The following is a 20,171-nucleotide window of genomic DNA, read 5'->3' as shown; positions in this document are numbered from 1 at the left end:
AATGTCCGATGCAGCTGGGATACAGTGGGGAGGATACTTTGGGAGAAAGGTAAAGGAAGAAATTCCTTTGCATTTTATGAATATGGATGCCTTGAGAACATTTGTTCTGGCTCGTCTCTTCAAGAGGATTTGCACCCAGAAACAGACTTGGAAGGAAGAGACAGGGTCTTCTTTAGGACAGAGAGTAGATTTATTTGCTGCTCTGTAGGCTGGAGGCAGTGTTTCCATTTAGAGAAAATGGTGAATGACTTTGCTTATGACAACTGAGGTTTTCCAACCAGATTCCCTTCAACAGATAAAGGCTGAATGGCTAAAGAAACTGTGGTATATCTACACAATGGAATATTATGCAGCTATCAGGAGAGATGAAATTATGAAATTTTCCTATACATGGATGTACATGGAATCTATTATGCTGAGTGAAATAAGTCATAGGGAGAGAGATAGACACAGCATAGTCTCACTTATCTATAGATTTTAAGAAAAATTAAGGATATTATTGTAATAATGCCCAGAGACAATAGAGATGAGGGTTGGAAGGACCGGCTCATGCTATGAAGCTCACTACAACGAGCAGTGGTACAGTTAGAGAAATAACTACACTAACAACTATCATGAAAATCTTAATGAGTGAGAAAAGTAGAAGGAGTGAGAGAAGTAGAATGCCTGTCTCAAATATAGGTAGGGGATGGGGGAGAAGGAAGATGGGGGCATTGGTGGTGGGAATGTTACATTGGTGAAGGGGGGTGCTCTGTTTATGACTGAAACCCAACTACAATCATGTTTGTAATCCTAGTGATTAAATAAAGATATAATTTTTTTCTTTTTTTTTTTGGTTTTTGGGTCATACCCAGCACCGCTCAGGGGTTATTCCTGGCTATACCTTCAGAAATGGCTCCTGGCAGGATCCTGGAACCTTATGGGATGCCAGGATTTGAACCATCGTCCTTCTGCATGCAAGGCAAACACCCTACCTCCATGCTATCTCTCCAACCCCTAAAGATATCATTTAAAAAAAATAAAAAGACTTAGTAAAACCTGAGGTTTCCTAAGCACAGGTTTCCTTTGGTATAATATAAATCTATCTCTCTGTTGTTTTCATGGGAAATGAGGACAAGGGGGACCAAGAATATGACATTTGTGATTCGAATAATAGTCTTTTATCTCTGATTTGAAAGTGTGTGTTTTCTGAAAAGGTGGCAGGGCAACTTGTTGCTTATTAGTAGAGTGAAATCTCACCCTCTCTTCTGACAAAGAATGAATGCATGCATGTATGAATGAATGAATTTGGACTGTGAGAGTATTCTTTTGTGAATTAGCAGCAGTCGATCTCCAGGGCAGTTTTATTCACATAGCCGGTCACTGCCTGGAGTGAAATAGGCCACAGACTAATCATATGACCATATCATATGTGACTTTGGGGACTACAGCATGAAGAAAAAATTGGGAACAAGTTCCTGGTTGCTGGTCCCCACTTAGAGCAAGGTAACACGGGAAGACTTTTTGGCTGGTTGAAGGAAGAACTGAATAAAGAATATTTACAGGAGGATGTGAGGATGAATGACCAGGGCCAGTATTTTGGCAAAATAAAGCTTAGCTTCTAGGGAGGCCCTGCATCCCCCTATACCCCAATCCTCATCCCTGGTTCCTAGGTCAGATTTTGCTTCCAAGAAACTGCTGCTAGACTGCCCTGTGGCTTTGCCCTAATGTTTTCAGACTAAAATCTGAGGGGGAAAAAAGATATGGAATTTCTTAAGAAAGCAGACTGCTGCCCACAGACCTCAATCCTTAATATCCATCCCTCAGGCCTACTTTGGCTTTCCAGATCCCCAAGGACTGGAGTGGCAAAAGCTCTGCTTCCCTAGATGTTTCTGTTTCCTCTGCCACTGGCTGAGAAGGAAACACCTGGCTGAAAAGGGGCCACATGGGGGAGAAGGAGGGTGAGCAGAATTGTTCCTGAGTCGGGGAGCCTGGGAGGAAGCTAGTAGAGCCTGGACGCAGACTGGAAAGCCCAAGGGCAAATGGCAGTGGTGAGTTCGCTAACACGCAACATTCACATCTGTCATGAAGGGAGTTCTTTTAGAGACAGCAGAAGTAGCAGTAGACTGGAGAGAGGCAAGGTGGCAAAGCAGTCAAGCTGACAGCATTTGGTAGCAGATTGCTTAGATGCTAGTTCTTTCTCTTGTTGGGGCGATTTGAGCAGTTTATCTCAATTTTTTTATGGCTCAGGTTCCTCACCTTTGAAAGATACCTAATGACAGTATTACCTCACAGAATTACCGAGAGAAAAAAAATTAACATGAGATTCAAAAACCACTTCAGAGCTGAATAAAGAAATACTAAAAGCCCAGAATTGCAAGTCCTTCAATTGGTTTTAGCAACCAAGTAGAATCTCTCTCTCTCTTTTTAAAAATATTATCTTTATTTAAAAACAATGATTACAAACATGAATGTAGTTGGGCTTCAGTCTTAAAAAAGAACACCCCCCTTCACCAGTGCAACATTTCCACCACCACAAGTGGAATCTCTTAACTGCTCTTCTCCCTCATTCCAGTATCACACAGAGTTTTCCACTTTGTGGATTTGACCCCTCCATGACATGCTTCCCCTCAGGCTTTCCCCTAATTTTTGAAAATGCTTTCCTGATCCAAACACTAGGGCCTCTCTTTTGCTTTGCCTGTCCACTGAGGAGCCTGGGCCATTAGATGTTCAGTTAGTCACTCATGGCCTTATCTCGAACCCCCAAACCTGAGGGTTATCTTCTTGAAGGAGGAGGCTTGGGTTTGGTCAGGCCATGGTACCGATCACAAATGTGGAAGATAGTTGATCCATGTATGTGGATCATGTACGCAAGGCTGGAAGGACCATGGCCAAATTTCTCAGGAGAGGGATAGAAAAATGCTATTCCAGAAGAGGTACACCAGGGACCCCAAAATTCACCCACAGTCCTGTGCCTTGCTTACCTGCTCTGCCATCTTTGTCAAACTTCCTCATTTCTCTAAGCCTCAGTCAGTCTGCTAAGCCATATGAGACAGTAAAATCCCTCTAAAGCCTATTTCTAATAAATAATTAGAAATTCTAATTAAATTCTAATTTCATTCCAGGCATGGACAGTTGTCTTATTATTGGCACAAACAGAATTCAGAGAAGAAAGTTAGACTTATCTCAGAGTTTGGTGAAATTAGATATATTCTCTTAATTCAGTAGACTGGAGCCATGGGTCACCACATCTGGGTACGCTCTCAGAAAGGCTGAACCCCCAGTTCATTAAAGCTGGGTGTCTCAGTTCCTTTCAAGCTCCTCCTTTAGCATCACTCCCTTGACTCTGTTCAGAGCTGCCTCCCAGAAAGCTTCTATCCCATAGTCAGCACCTACCTTGATTTTGCAACTGCAGCTTGGGTCCCCAAAAGTTTCAGCTAATCAGCACCTCACATCCCACCAAAGGAAGTCACTAGCCACTGAGAACTCATTGTCTTTGAGGAGCTCCTATGGGGGTGTGGTCTCCAGATCCGCAGATAAAAGCCCAGTGCCAGACAGGACTGACTCTGTCCCCTCCTCTTCCTTTCCCTTCCCCAGGGCCTTCAAAACTCCTCCCAGATCACATCCTGCCCTGAAGTTGTTTTTGAGACAAGAGTCTGTGGTCCCCTATAGCCATTGGAGGTTCTTTATTATGATTGAGGGGTGTGGGGTGTGGGGTATTTCCATAGAGTTGCTTTCTGGTGTCATCTTAGTGGTGATAGAAACTCTTGACCTCTTGTCAAAGATCTGAGAGGTCAAGATTTCCTGTGTCTTGGGACCAGAGTAGATAGCACAGCAGTAGGATGCTTAACTTGCACGCTGCCCACCCTGGCATCCCATATGGTCCCCTGAACCTGCCAGGAGTGATTTCTGAGTGCAGAGCCAGGAGTAACTCCTGAGTGCCACCTTTTATGGACCCCAAACCAAACAACAATAACAACAAAAAGATTCCCTGTGTCTTGACTGTGTTTTCACCAACAGTTCACACAATCCCGACTATGTCATGTCAGTCAGCCGATCTTCAAACAATTCCCTCAAACTCATCATGTCCAAAACAAGTTCTTCATTTCTTTTCTACATTCAGTCCTTTGTGCCTCACCTCGAAATCAGAATACTTGGAAATCTAAGCACCAGCCTCAAAGAGTGTCTCTCTTTTTCTCTTCCCTTTTCACTATAGGTGTGTTTGTGTCTAAATAGAAGTAGGTCCTGTGTCTAATGTATCATACTCTGACGTTTGCCTAGCCCCACATGATAATAATTCATGAAGTTACCATTGTTTTGTTCAGGAAATACTACAACAGCCATATATATGTTCCTCTCAACCTCCCTCACCCTGCAGCTAAAGAACCTTCACACTCTGGTATATAAAGTGATAGACAACTTTAACAAGGGCCCAACTTCTTGGCAAGGTCTGTTTTTATGTGTGTTCAGGATTTGTAGGGCTCCCTCTTGCTGGTAGTAGAGAGCATACTTGTTTGTTATCCAATTTTCTCTTTTAAATGCTGAGTCATATTTTGAGATATTTCCATTATGTTTCTAGACCTTCAAAATTAAAAGCCACAAACCTTATGCTCTTATCTTATTCAACCTGGCTTTGGAGACAGGTTGCTGATGACATTGTTTTAATTCCTACAGTCTGTTTTGCCTGAGCCAGTTGCTTAGATCAACTGTTCAATATGAAATTTTTCAACTATGTGTTCCAATAAACATCTCCTCCACTCCCCACCACATTTTAGATTGACCTGTTTGAGTCGGGTTTTCTGTCATTTATCACCAGGAGACACAGAATTTTCTGACAAACCTGAATCTTTTCTGTTCTATTCCTTAATTTCACAGAAGAGATTATTTGGGAAAAAGAAAAGTTTATGAAGTAATATAATTTACTCAGGTCCTGATTTCCATCACTACTTCTTTCTTTGCCCTCTCCTGTGACTGGGCTCAAATTCTATCTTGCATCTTCATGTGATTTCTTAGATCACATGACTGCCTGATCTTTCACACAATCATTTCTGGAGAAGCACAGGCTGAGCCTTACTCTGTACTCTACCCATCTTGTACTAAAAGACTGGTTAGCTCCCCAAGGGAGGAGAAGATTTATGAATGATGATTAAATGAGTGAATGCATGAATTAGAGCATAAATGAATGAGTTCAGGACAAGACAAAAACACTAAATTCAAGACTCAGAAGCAGCTGGACAGCATAGCATTGTGGGTAACCACTCCTCCTTATCAGTTTTGGCCCAACTGACTCGGAAATCACAAGCTGCTATTGACATCTTGTGGCTACATTGCTCTTCTTATCATCGGTAGGTAGCTGTCTCTGCAGCTACAGAGTGTGGTAGTCAAGAAAAGGCCCCTCAGTGATCCTGATGGTCCCAGTAATCTGTCTTACCAAGAGGAGCCAATATATCTTCACTAATCAGTACATACATTGGATGCCAATAAAGCAGAAAATAACTTCTAAAAGCTCATTGGATTTCCTTTTGTATCATCCCTTCCTGCGTTAGGAGCAGTTATGGAATGGGGGTAAACTTGAGTTTAAAGATAAGGGAGGGAAAATGAGGAAGAGGACAAGTACTAACCTAGCATATTGTTCAAGAGTTTTGGCTATTTCAGTAATGTGGAGGTATTTTAACGATGTAGATTAAAACCACAAGAGTCAACACTAGGTGTCAGGCTGTGATTCAAACTGTAATATTTTTAAAATGCGTTTGTGGGGCCAGAGAGAGAGCGCAGTAGGTGAGGTACTCGCCTTGCATGGGGCTGACCTGGCTTCAATCTTGGCAATCTATACAGTCCCCCGAGCACACCAGGAGCAATTCCTGAGTGTAGAAGTAGGGCAAAGCCCTGAGCACTGTCAGGTGTGGGCCAAACCAAAAAAGCTTCTTAAAAGGGGGGCATTGGTAGTGGGAATGTTGCATTGGTGAAGGGGGGTTTTCTATCTATGATTGAAACCCAACTACAATCATGCTATGACTCTCCCCAAAATCCAGTTTTTGAACAGAGTGATCATTTGCAACTATCAATGTCATAGCATTATTCTCTTCCTAACAACACTTTCCTCCAATCTTTGTGGCAAGCTTCCTACCATGGGGGCCAGTCCTCGTGACCTTCATATATATGATTTGTGGGTGTTATTCTCAGGCTATATTTTATAACCCACTTATAAGTATGATCATTCCATGTCTGTCACTCTCCTGATTCATTTCACTCAGCATGATATACTCTTTATGTATATACATGTATAAGCAAATTTCATGTCTTTATTTTCCCTAATATGTCTGTAGTAATCCACTGTGTCGAGGTACCTAGTTTATCCACATATTTGTTTTTGGATACTTGTTGTGATTCCAGATTTTGATATTGTGAACAGTGCTGCAGTGAACATAAGAGTGCAAATGTCTTTTTTTGCATTGTAATATTTTTTGGCCTCTAGGGTACATTCCCAGATAGGTATTGATGGGCTTAATTTCAAAATTTTTTTTTTGAGAAATGCACACATTTCCAAATATGTTGGATGCTTCAACGTTCTCACAGGAGTGAATGAAAGACTGTCCATACATTCATGTCAGCATTGGTTGTTCTTGTTCATTTTGATGTGCGCTATTCTCTTTGGTGTGAGATGGTATTCTATTGTTGTTTTGATTTGCATCTTCCTTATAATTAATGATGTGAAGCAGTTTTTTCATGTGTCTTTTGACTATCTATATTAATTCTTTGAGGAAGTTTCTGTTCATCTTTTCTTCCCATTTTTGATAAGGTTGGATAGTATTTTCTTGTTAAACTCTACCAGTGACTCATATATCTTAGATATTAATCCCTTATCAGATGAGTATTGAATGAGTAATTTCTCTCATTTAATGAATGGTCTTTGTATCCTGGTAACCATTTCCTTTGAGGTGGAGGAGCTTCCTAGTTTAATGTAGTCCCATTTGTGTATCTTTGTTTCTACTTGCTTGGCCAGTGGTGTTTCATCCTTGAAGAACCCCTTGGATTTAATGTCATGGAGGCTCTTCCCATGGTTTTTTTTTGGGGGGGGTGGTTTACACCCGGCAGTGCTGAGGGGCTAGTCCTGGCTCTACACTCAGAAATCACTCCTGGCAGGCTCTGGGGACCATATGGGACACCGGAATTTGAACCATCGTCTTTCTGCATGCAAGGCAAATGCCCTACCTCCTTGCTATCTCTCCAGCCCAGCTCTTCCCATATTTTCCTTGTATACCTTATGCTTTCAGGTCTGATATCAAGATCTTTAATTTATTTTGATTTGAATTTTGTGCATGGTGTTAGAAAGAAGTCTGAGTTCATTTTCCTGCATGTAGTTACCCAGTTTTCCCAGCATCACTTGTTTAAGACTCTTTTCTTCCTCCAGTTAACACAATTTTACTGCTTTATCTAAGATGAACTGTTTTTAATCCTGAGTGTTTTGTTCCATTGATATAATGACCTGTCTTTATTTGAATACCAAGTTGTTTTAATTGCTACCACTTTGGGTATTTTTTGTTTTGTTTTGTTTTCGTTTTTTTCTTTATTTAAGCACCACGATCACATACACGATTGTAGTTGAATTTCAGTCGTAAAAAGAAAGTCCCCTTCATCAGTGCAACATTCTCACCACCACCCCATCTCCCTCCTACCACTTTGGAGTAGAGTTTGGAGTGGAAACATGACACCTCCCATCTTCTTTTCTCCAATAATTGTATTAATTATTTGTGGAGGTTATTGTTCCACATGAATTTCCAAAATGTTTGAAAAAGATTATGGATATCCTTATAGTAATTGCATTGAATCTGTATAATGCTTCAGCAAGTATTGCCTTTTTAATGATGTTAACCCACCCAATCCATACGCAAGGTATATGTTTCCGTTTCCTCTTGTCCTTTATTTCTTGAAGTAGTTTTTTGTAGGTCTCTGTATCGGTCTAGCATTTCTTTAGTTGATTGGAAGGTACTTGATTTTCTGAGACACAATTGTGAATGAGATTGCTTTTTAAATATCTCTTGGAGTTTTGTGCCATCTTTCTATCGAAGTTTGTCATATTTGTGGGATTCATCTTGTCTTAAAGTAGTTTCTTTAGATCTTCTCCTAGCGGTCGCTTTGAACCTTATGAAGATTCTGAGTTGTTTTTCCATTAAATTGTGCATTGTTCCTTCAAATCTAAATGAGAGTCCAGCTGGGAAAAGTATTTTAGGGAGACATTCAGTTCATTGAATTTTTTTGACTATATTACTCCACTACATTGGGCATGGATGGTTTCCTTTGATAAATCATAAAGATACTCCTTTGAATGTAATTTTTTTTTATTTTCCTACTTCAATATTACATATATGTGGCTTTATCATTATGTTTAAAATGTGCTATGGTGAGTTTTTATTTGGGTCTCTGTTATCCAGAATGTGGATTCATGCCTTCTCCAGCTCTTGGAACTTTTCAGCAATAATATCTTTCTTTGATTGTTGCTTCTTCATAGGGGGTTTATTCTTGGTTTTCTTGGACCCCAATGATTCTTATTTTGTTTCTCTTGAATTCATTTCAAAGTTCTCTTGTCATTTGTCCATTTATTTTGAGGCCCTTTTACCATTTTCTGTTGTTGTCTGATTTCTGTACTTTATATTCGAGCTCACCGATTCAGTCCTCAGCAGTTGTTACTATTCTGAGGATGCCTCCCAGTGAATACTTTATTTTGCGTACCAATTTTTCAGTCCTGTCATTTCTCTTCATATTTTATCTTCTCTGTTCTCAAATCCTCTTGTGTTTCATGGCGTACATTCCATTATTATTTGCTCTATGTGCATCCTAATCATTTCCTCTGACTCCCATTTCATAGAGATAATATATGGTATCTTATATACTTGGGTCTTCAGGATTGCAATCTTCACACACAATATGTGGAATTTGATTGCTACTTTACCATGGCTCCTCTTGTGGTCTCAAGATGCAACTTTGCTATCTCACTCTCAGAGTTTCCAATACGGTCACGGATGTCTCAGTGAGTTTTACTTATTAGGCAAATTATTTTCAGTATTTTTGATATATTCCATTTTTACTGGTATAAGATGATATTTTATTGTTCTCTTGATTTGGATTTCTCTAAAAATAAGTGATAATGAACTTTCTTTTCATGTGTCTGTTAGTCATCTGCTGGTTTTCCTTAGAGAGGTGTCTGTTCATTTCCTCTCCCTATATTCTGATGGGGTTTTTAGATTTGGGTATTAATTTTTTTTGTTTGTTTTTTGGGTCACACTCGGCAGCGCTCAGGGGTTCCTCCTGGCTCTAAGCTCAGAAATCGCTCTTAGCAGTCTCGGAGGACCATATGGGATGCCGGGATTCGAACCACCATCCTTCTGCATGCAAGGCAAACACCCTTCCTCCATGCTATCTCTCTGGCCCCAATTTGGGGATTAGTCTTAATGAGTACTTTGCATATACTAGATATCAACTCTTTATCAGATATGTTGAGTGCAAATATTTTCTCTCACTATGTTGTCTTTTATTTTTAGCTGGTGTTTCTTTTGCCATGCAGAAACTTTTTAGTTTGATGTAGTCCCATTTTTTTCAATCTTGATTCTGTAGCCTTTGCCATTGGCAACATATTATTGAAGACTCCTTTAAGGTCTAGGTACTGGAGCATTCTGTCTGATTTTCCTCAATGTACTTTATAGATTCAGAGCAGATCTCAAGATCTTTGATCCACTTTGAATTGACTTTTGGGTAAGTGTGAGATATGGTCTAGCTTTAATTTCTTACATGTGATAACTCAATTGTCCCAACATCATTTGCTGAGAAGGCTGTCTTTTTTCCAGTTCATGTTTTCAGTTCCACTGTCAAAATTTATTTGGGGGCTGGAGAGATAGCACAGTGATAGGGCATTTGCTTTGCATGCAGAAGAATGATGGTTTGAATCCTGGCATCCCATATGGTCCCCTAAGTCTGCTGGGAGTGATTTCTGGGTGTAGAGTCAGGAGTAGCCCCTGAACACTGCTGGGTGTGAACCCGCAAAACAAAAACAAAAACAAAAACAAAATTTATTTGGCCATATACTTGGGGGATTGTCATTGGATTTCCTGTTTTGACACATTGACCTGAAAGTTTATCTTTCTATTCCAATACCATGTTCTTTTGATCACTATGACTTTGTAGTAAAACTTCAAATTAGCTAATAAAAAGCTTCTCATTTTCTTGTATTTTCAGTATGTTTTTGACTATTCTGGGTCTTTTACGATTCCACACAAACTTTATAATTGACTTTTCTAAGACCTCGAAGAATGTTTTTTGAATTTGTATAGGAATTGCATTGAATCTATATACCTGTTTAAGTAAGATAGGCGTTCCCTTGTCCTGTTATTTTATATACCACATAAAAGTGAGCTCATCTTGTATTTGTTCTTCTAGCTTATTTAACTCAACATGATATCTTCTAGTTTTACCCAGGTTGTAGTAAATTGCACAATTTAATAATTTTTTTCTTTGCAGCAGCATAGTATTCTATTGTGTATTTATGCCATAATTTCATAATCTATTCTTCTGTCTTTGTACACCTAAGTCGATTCCATATCTTAGCTGTCGTACTAAGTGGTGCGATGAATAAAGGTGTGCAAATGCTCTTTTGAATGAATGTTTTTCTTTCATGGAGGTAGGTGCCCAAAGATGGAATTGCTGGACTGATGGGAAATTTATTCCGTTTATACTGTTATTTATTCTCTTCATACTGTTTTTCACAAAGTAGTGGGATATTCCCACCAGTAGTAGAAAACAGTTTTTTTAACCATATTCCCACTAACACAGATTGTTCTCAGTATTTTTATATGTGCCATTCTCACTGTTGTGAGATGATAACACTTTTTTTTTTTTGTGGTTTTTGGGTCACACCTGGCAGTGCTCAGGGGTTATTCCTGGCTTCACGCTCAGAAATTGCTCCTGGCAGGCACGGGGGACCATATGGGACGCCGGGATTCGAACTGATGACCTCCTGCATGAAAGGCAAACACCTTACCTCCATGCTATCTCTCCGGCCCCGATAACACATTTTTGACTTGATTTGGATTTTAGTAAGTGATGATGCGCATTTTTATGCGCTTATTAGCATTCCATTTGCCTTCCTTCAAGAACTGTTCAGTTTTTTTCTTTGCATTTTTGGATATTTTTTTTGTTGAATTTGAAGTACTTTATATATATTTGAATATCAAAACTATCTGATATATTAGATATAAATATATTCTTCCATTCAGTTAGTGTTCTTTTAGTGTTAGCCCATGTTTCTTTATTTCTGTTTGTTTTTGTTTTTTGGGGGGAACACCTAGTGGCGCACAGGGGAGTACTTCTGGCTGTGTTCAGGGGTCATTGCTGGTAGTGCTTGGGGTATCATATGGAATGCCAGGGGACAAACCTGAATCATGCAAATGGTCTACACGTTGTATTATCATTCAAGCTACTAGCACATGTTTCTTTTGACAAACTCTTTAATTTGATGCAGTCCCATCTTTTTTTTATTCCTTCCTTCCTTCCTTCCTTCCTTCCTTCCTTCCTTCCTTCCTTCCTTCCTTCCTTCCTTCCTTCCTTCCTTCCTTCCTTCCTTCCTTTCCTTCCTTTCCTTCTTTCTTTCTTTCTTTCTTTCTTTCTTTCTTTCTTTCTTTCTTCTTCTTTCTTTCTTTCTTTCTTTCTTTCTTTCTTTCTTTCTTTCTTTCTTTCTTTCTTTCTTTCTTTCTTTCTTTCTTTCTTTCTTACTTTCTTACTTTCTTTCTTTCTTTCTTTCTTTCTTTCTTTCTTTCTTTCTTTCTTTCTTTCTTTCTTTCTTCCTTCCTTCCTTCCTTCCTTCCTTCCTTCCTTCCTTCCTTCCTTCCTTCCTTCCTTCCTTCCTTCCTTCCTTCCTTCCTTCCTTCCTTCCTTCCTTCCTTCTTTCTTTCTTTCTTTCTTTCTTTCTTTCTTTCTTTCTTTCTTTCTTTCTTTCTTTCTTTCTTTCTTTCTTTCTTTCTTTCTTTCTTTCTTTCTTTTCATCTTTCCTTTCTTTCTTTTCTTCTTTCCTTTGTCAAATCTGACAGTGTTCAGGGGTTATTCCTGGTTCTAAACTCGGGTATTACTCCTGGTGGGGCTCAAGGGACCATATGGAATGTCAGGGATGGGACCTGCATTAAACTTGTGCAAAGCAAGTCCCCTATGCTGTACTATCTCTCCAGTCTGAAGAGAAATCTTCACACCCCAATTCTGAGGGGATTGAGATGCTGGTCTGGAAACAAGGTTGATGTAGGTTGATGTAGAACACCAAGCTGGAGAGATGAAACAGATCCAGGAATCTTTCCATCATGAGAAAAGGAAGTGTGCCTGAGCTGCAGTCTTCACTGAGAAGAATAAGACCACCACCATGGATGAAAGGTTGGGGTAGAGAGCCTATTCAGAAGATATTCCCATCCAAGTGAGACAAACACATGCAAAGAAGCCATCCCTGACTAGGGTGAAAACCAGTCAATGCAACAATTCCCCCTTGTGTTTTCATTAAATGCAGAAATACGAGATAAACCAGAATAATTTGTGTGCTAATATTCCTATAAAAGGTGGGAACCTGGGCCCGGAGAGATAATACAGTGGTGTTTGCCTTGCAAGCAGCCAATCCAGGACCAAAGGTGGTTGGTTCGAATCCTGTCGTCCCATATGGTCCCCCGTGCCTGCCAGGAGCTATTTCTGAGCAGACAGCCAGGAGTAACCCCTGAACACCACAGGGTGTGGCCCAAAAACCAAAACAAAACAAAACAAAACAAAAGGCGGGAACCCCTATCTAGAAGCTAAAAGGGTGGCTATATATTGCATAAGCACAGGAAAAATGGGGGAAAATAAAGAAGAAAAACTTTTAGTCTAAAAGCAGGGTGTCCTTTAGCAGGAAGCATCTGATTATATTACAAACTACAGATTTCATACACTCTAAGTTTGCCTAACCCCAGAGTCTTTCTTTTAGGTCCCAGGAAAAATGTTTCTCATAGCATTTGTTGCAGTCAGGCTCTATAATTAGAAATTTTGGGTTTTCCACAGGCTCTCTGTCATTGTCAAGGTGCCATGAAGTGTGTCCTGGCTTCATTTCACTGTCAGGGTGGCATGGTATGAGAACCTGCCCCGATTTGCATGTTGTGGCTTGTTCTGAGTCATCATCAGGATGGCATGGGAGCCCACGCTGGTAAAAGCCAGTGCCAGGGCAGCATGGAAGCCTTCCCCAGTTATAAATCATTGCCAGGTGTGGTGCAGGAGCTAGTGCTAATTCTGATGATGGGACCCAAATTTGGGGGTGTACGGCCAATCTCAGAACAACTGGAGCCTGAGTCAAGTCAACATGACAAATGTTCAGGGTAAAAGACCCACCTGCAACATATAAATTTTGGAGTCCCTATCCCTAATAGATAGGAACTTCTCTCTTACATAACATTTCCCCATTTTATTGGGCCTATGCAAAAAGGAAAAGAATAATGTCACAAGGTACTATTGGGGCTCTAGGGGAATATGGCTAAATAGTATTATCTATCCCTCCATTAATGTCATGATCAATAATCCCCGATACGTGGGTCTAGTAAGAAAACTGTTCTCCAGGAAATACAATATAAATACACATATCCCCTAATATTTTCTACTGAAAAAGTCCAAAGGGACAATACTACGTCCCAATAAAGAAACACACATAAATAAATATACATAGTAAAGAAATACACCTAAAGAAATATACATCTCCCCATTATGCCTTTTGAATAAAATCCAAGGGTGTAGAATATGTTGGTATGTAGCAGGTAGGGAGGTGGCTGTCTGAAGTCACTGATTAAGATATGTCCTTGTGGGGCTGGAGCGATAGCACAGCAGTAGGGTATTTTCCTTGCACGTGGTTGACCCAGGATGGACCTGGATTTGATCCCCGGCATCCCAGATGGTCCCCCAAGCCAGGAGCAATTTCTGAGTGCCTAGTCAGGAGTAATTCCTGAGCATTACCAGGTGTGGCTCAAAAACAAAACAAAACAAAAGATATGTCCTTAAACCAAGGCTCACTCAAAAAACCCTAATCTGATCATGGGCAGTAGTCCACAGTGATGAGAGTGAAAGGGATGGGAGTGGGGCCTGGGGCAGAGCTCCAAGTTATAAGGGGTGTATATCTGTAGGGTAAAGGGGTTTAATAGGGAGGGTAACACTTTTGGGATAAATGAACATAGGGAAACAATAGAAAAGGATTTGTAGAGTGGCAAGCAGGGGAGAAGGGAAGGTGGTGCAACACTGATGGACATAAGACTAACATAAAGGTGGCCATCACACACACACACACACACACACACACACAAAGACACACATTGTAGATTAATCAATAAGTTACAGCTGTAAATCTGGCCCAATGAGGAACAGGTCAAAGTGCTTCAAAAATATAAAGCTGGTAGGCAAGGTGGAGAGATTGCCTAATTCCTAGAAATCACTGTTGGTGAGGGTAGACTTGGCTGTAAAAGCATCATTGGTTAGGTAATGCATATGGTATTCTCAAAAAAAAAATCTGCTTTTCCAAATACCATCTTAATCATAACAGTAAAGCTTTCTTCCAGAATTTGTTAAATAAGTTTATGTAGAGCACTGTAGCAAGAGTCTAGATCATAGAGCATTATATTATGAGTCTAGAATGTACAGGCTCCTTCTAGGGAGTAGTTAGTGAAGAAAATATTAGGACATGATTGTAGACGTACTTAGATTAAAAATATGTTGCCAAGGGACCTGAGCGGTGGTGCAGGGGGTAAGCCTTGTACGTGCTAGCCCAGGACGGACTGCAGTTCAATCCCCCGGAGTCCCATATGATCCCCCAAGTCAGGAGCGATTTCTGAGCACATAGCCAGGAGTAACCCCTAAGCATCACTGGGTTTGGCTGAAAAAATAAAAAAAAAAGGTTGCCAAAACATTCACATAATAAGCACTATAATCGGAGTCTATAGTAACCAGGTACCTTCTCCAAAGATATCTGTGGACAAAGACATTAGAAAATTTTGTCAGGCATAATCAATTTGAAAATGATTTGTTAAGACATAAATAATTGGTTGAGACATTTTTGTATGAGCACTGTAATGTGAGTTTATATATAAAGCACTATAATATTCATCTGCAGGTGTCCTCAAACTTTTTAAACAGGGGGCCAGTTCACTGTCCTTCAGACTGTTGGAGGGCCAGATTATAGTAAAACCAAAAATTATGAACCAATTTTTATGCACACTGCATATATCTTATTTAGAAGTGAAGAAACAAAATGGGAATAAATACAATATGTGGCCCGCGGACCGTAGTTTGAGGACCATTGATCTAGGGCATCCAACTTTTTATCCATGGGCCTCTATGAACAAAAACATTACAAAGTTATTACAAACATATCAGCTTAAAATTAAGTTATTAAAATATTCTTATAGTGAACACTGTAATGGGAATGAATACCTGTGATCCAAATACCTTCCACAGAGATTTCTGTGGGCAAAAGCATTAGAACCTCATTGTAGAGATCTAGAAAAGGTACGTAGCTGAACACTTGCTTTAATTTCTACAACTGTGTCTGTAGCTATTGGTCCCATTGAAGTGTAAAAGAGGATATAAACCGCTGAAGATTTCACTGACAAGGTAGGGATATCTATAATTTCTTGATCATCAAACTTAATGCAGCATCTTGCTAACTTTTTTTTACAATAGACTGTGCAGTGACCTTTGTCCATATCACCATAATGATTCAAAAACAGATAAGTTGTATTTTTCAGAGTTATTCTTAAAATCAATAACATATTGTGACAAGTCAAGGCTTTCTTTTTTTGTTTGTTTGTTTTTCGGGCCACACCCGTTTGATGCTCAGGGGTTACTCCTGGCTAAGTGCTCAGAAATCGCCCCTGGCTTGGGGGGACCATATGAGATGCCGGGGGATCAAACCGCTATCCTTCATTGGTTAGCGGTTGCAAGGCAGACACCTTACTTCTAGCGCCACCTCGCCAGCCCCAAGTCAAGGCTTTCTAAGGGGAATTCCACATATCTGTAATTTTTGCTTCCACTTGCCCTCATAGAAAAGAGTTTCAGATGTATTCAAAGCACAAGTCAGTTTCCAAATTTCTCTCTTTATAGAGAATCCTGTTGTACTTTGCAGTGACTGCAAGAAAACATTATTGTCTGTCAGTTTTCCTTCTTTGGAAAATAATTTTAGGCAATTCTGTAGTGTAGATTTACTTGTGGATACCATTAGCAATGATAGATGCATGAAAGTCTCAAGTGTTTGAGACATTTTGTGACAGGCGAGGCATTGGATTCTGGGTTTGAACTGTCCTCGAAAAAAATGTAACAATAATAGATTCATTAAGCTGCTTGTGTCTCTGCCAAGCATGTTTCTAAGCTTTTCAGTCATTGACATGATCATTATTTTCCTCTTTCTGTTTTTTTTGCCTATCATCTTTATTCAGGTCTTCGCGGAGACCATTCATTAGAATTAGAAGTAGTTCGTGTAAATCTTGTAGGCTGTGCCCTGAAAACTGGTCATTGCACTTCTCAATAGTTATCTTAAAGTAGTTTGGGCTCATATCTCTGTAATGTCTTGCCCATAAGGCTTTCATAATTTTGCCAAATTCTTCTGCCATTTTGCCTCTATGTCTCAATAGATTTGACCTGTTAAGATCATCCTTGTAATGGTTTTGGTTAAAATAATCAGCCAAACATGGAGTATTACACAGGCATTATACTATTGAGTTTATTATAATATTGAGTGTTTCCTATGTTACAAAGTCCAGTGAGAGCTGTACCAGTTCCCTCAGAAATAGAAGCGAAATTTTGTATCTGGTCACTCCATTCCCAATCCATGTAATCTCTGCCTTCATGTGATATGTAAGTTTGTGCCTAATATTTGTTGGGTTGCTGCTGGTTTCCTTCTCTTTTTCTCTTGAGTGGTCTATTTTAGATTGGGGAAGGGCAAAAATTCTTTGGTTTGGTGGGGGGTTCCTTATTCTGTTCAGCAGGAACCCGTGGCTTGGTTTCATCATTTGTGAGAATTCTGCTTCTGACAAGGCTTATTGGGACCCAGAGTTTCTTGATGGGGTTGCCATCTGGAGAAATATTAGCATATCCTTTTCTTTTAACGAGATTACCAGCTATCCATTCTTTATCAAGTTTTACCCAAATAGGTGAGCTAACTTTTTTTTTTTGACCCTGTGCAACTTCTTGAAAGTTTATTTCTTCTTGAGAGTGTCTTTCTGCAGCTGTGTGGGGCTCTCATTGGGGGTAAATTCAAGAAATTGAGTGAAAATAGTGTTAAGAATAGAAGGCCAGTTGGTAGCATGCCCTCCTTTCTGTATTTTAATAATTGAATTTTGAAAAAAGGACATTTGCCTTGCATGCAGCTAACCTGGCTTTGATCCCCAGCACCCCATCTGGTCCTCTGAGCCTGCCAGGAGCATATTTCTAAGTGCAGCGCCATAAGTAACCCAAGAGCTGATGGATGAGGCCCACAAACCAAAAAAAAAAAAAATCCTATGTTTTATAATGATTTTTGCCTTAAAATTTTTTCTGACTCTGGAGAGATCCGTGGAGATGCAATGATTGGCATGTTGGCAGTTGTAGGGTGATCTAAATTTTCTAGTCACCAAACACTCCAGGTATGCTAGACACCCCCATAACTTTAGTACTTATTTCACAGTAGGAATACAACAAATGTAGCTTGAAATTATCATAGGAGCCATATAACCTTAACAAATAGAATCAACAACAGAACCTGGCAATATACAGATATGTATATGTCTGCCAACGACATAAGATCCCATTGTGAAATATAAAAATATCCACAAAATTTCATTATTGCATTTTTTTCTATAAATTCATTACCACTTAATTCCCTGAAGCAATGTTAAGTAAATTATTCATACCTGTGTTGATATATTTAAGTATGTTCTTTGAGTATGAATAATGTAACTACGATTTGAGTTCACCTTAGGCTTTTTCTTATTTTGCTGAGAATATGGGATTTTGAAAAGAATATGAGAGCTAAGTTGATATTCTATATCTTAGTTTTTATCTTGCAAAATTTGTTGAACTGATTGAATCTGTGGGTTGATAGTTTTCAGTAATGTTGGTCAATTGAATATTGTTCTGGTTTCAGATTTGAGGAGGCCTCAAATGTCTCTGTTTAGTCCTCCTGTGCTAGATTCTGCTCCAAGGTGACTAAAAGAGCCCAGAACTGACTTGAAGCTAAACTATATATTGGAGACAAGTTTTTCTGAGCCTCACCTTGATCAAATAATGTTTAGATGTCCAGAAGATGCATATAGGCATAAGTTATCACAGCTTGAATTTGCTGAATTTTAGGTGCTCTGGTTTTGGCAATAGCTGGCTGTTACAGAGATCACTTCCTAATTTCTTCTTTGATCCTTAGTGGTTGTCCTGAAAACCTCTTGCTTTCCTACTGTTTGCAGGTCACAAAGGTCCCCCTTTTCCTTTTCTTGCACTCACTCTCAGTCAAGTCCAGATAGAGCCCCAGGTCCAGAGTCTACATCAACATTAGCAACAATGGACTCAGACTTGTTACCTCCTTCGACTTTGGTTTACAGATATCAGCTGGATGTAGGAGCTTACACTTCTCAAATTAGGTGGTTGGGAGAGGAAAGGCCCACCTTTGAGTTGTGTTGAGTTTTTGGGACTAGAATAATTTGTGATTTGGTGAACATGATGAGGCTTAAATGGGATACTGTCAAGGGAAACTTAATTACACATATATTATGGTGGTTGGGCCATACCTAGCACTGCTTCTGGGCTATATCTGGCTCTATGCTCGGGATTACACCTGGTGGTGCTCAGAGATCCATACTGTGCCTAAAATTGAAGTAGGGTTGACTGTATCTGACCCCAAATATATTTTCTATAGAGTATAAAGTTAAAACAACAACCCCATGAATCTTACGTTTGCTCTATGTGAAATATTCTTTAAATTTATTTATTTTTTTGGTTTTTGGTTTTTGGGCTACATTCAGTGATACTCAGGAGTTACTCCTGGCTCTGTGCTCAGAAATCACTCCTGGCTTGGGGGACCCTATGGGATGCTGGGAAATCGAACCACGGTCCGTCCTAGGTTAATGCGTGCAAGGCAAACTGCCTATCGCTTGCGCCACTGTTCCGGCCCCATTCTGTAAATTTTTATGAAGTGAAATGACCACAGGCCATTAAATATGGGACTAATCATATTATATTTAGCAATAATATTAAATTACATTTTTGATTTTAGAAAAAATTAATTTATTATATAGTATAGTTATATAAGATCTCTTTACTCTGGGGCCATTCTGTAGCACTCTGGAACACATGGTTGCCAAGGATGGGAGAGGCATAATCAGACCAGGGATTGTCTGCTTTGTCCACTTCTTTTGGTTCAAGGGTTAGGGTTCCTTAGAGACTGATGGTCTTTGAATGTACAAAATAAGGCAGGAGAGGGACCCACAGAACGAAATTGTCTGCATCTAGGATTTCTCTCCCCAACTCCAGCAGTCTAAATCTTGGTTCAGGACCTGTCCTCCACACTACCAGTGCCTCTACATTTGCTCCTACCTTCTCTCTCTTTTTTTTTTTTGGGGGGGGGGGTCACACCCGGCGATGCTCAGGGGTTATTCCTGGCTGTCTGCTCAGAAGTAGCTCCTGGCAGGCACGGGAGACCATATGGGACACAGGGATTCTAACCAACCACCTTTGGTTCTGGATCGGCTGCTTGCAAGGCAAACACCGCCGTGCTATCTCTCCGGGCCCGCTCCTACCTTCTCAAAGAACTCCATCTTAGCAGTAAGAAAGGTAAGACTCCACTTTTTCCCCAATCTAAACGCATCACTAAACCCTAGTGATTCAAAGCAAAGCAGTGGAGACTTGGAGTGAGAGCTTCCCAGCTGACAATTAGGAAGGAGTTCAGGAAGGGGCTGGGGCCTGTGTAGGGGATTCTAGGGTAGCGGACCACTGAAAGTCATGATGGGAAGGCAGAGAAGGGAACAGAGATCTGGTCCATCTTGGGCTGATAGGTTGGAGGATTTCTGCATTGAGTGGCAGGCGTTGCTCCTTTCTGACTTGTAGCAGGGTGAGACGTCACACCTGTGGGGCAGGTGAGAGTAAGAGCAGCCCCCTCCATTTTTCTGGCACCTAAATTCACCCATTTCCCAAGATCC

General features: G+C 40.1%; 1 protein-coding gene and 1 pseudogene across 1 annotated transcript in view; both read right to left on the bottom strand.

Annotated features, from left to right (window-relative positions):
- Positions 1-1,315: 1,315 nt before the first annotated feature.
- On the bottom strand, positions 1,316-19,790 carry LOC125997931 (ubiquitin carboxyl-terminal hydrolase 8-like; annotated as a pseudogene).
- The window catches only part of PIK3R5 (phosphoinositide-3-kinase regulatory subunit 5), a 67,730-nt gene continuing 67,348 nt past the window's right edge, over positions 19,790-20,171 (bottom strand). Inside the window, exon 19 of the mRNA XM_049766356.1 lies at positions 19,790-20,097. Within this exon, the coding sequence (XP_049622313.1) occupies positions 19,950-20,097 (148 nt within the window). The 3' untranslated portion in view covers positions 19,790-19,949. The remainder of the gene's footprint in view (positions 20,098-20,171) is intronic.

The sequence above is a fragment of the Suncus etruscus genome, chromosome 20, assembly GCF_024139225.1.
Source record: "Suncus etruscus isolate mSunEtr1 chromosome 20, mSunEtr1.pri.cur, whole genome shotgun sequence".
NCBI classification, from domain to species: domain Eukaryota; kingdom Metazoa; phylum Chordata; class Mammalia; order Eulipotyphla; family Soricidae; genus Suncus; species Suncus etruscus.
The sequence above is the reverse complement of the archived record's forward strand: the minus strand, read 5'-3'. Positions and strand labels throughout refer to the sequence as shown.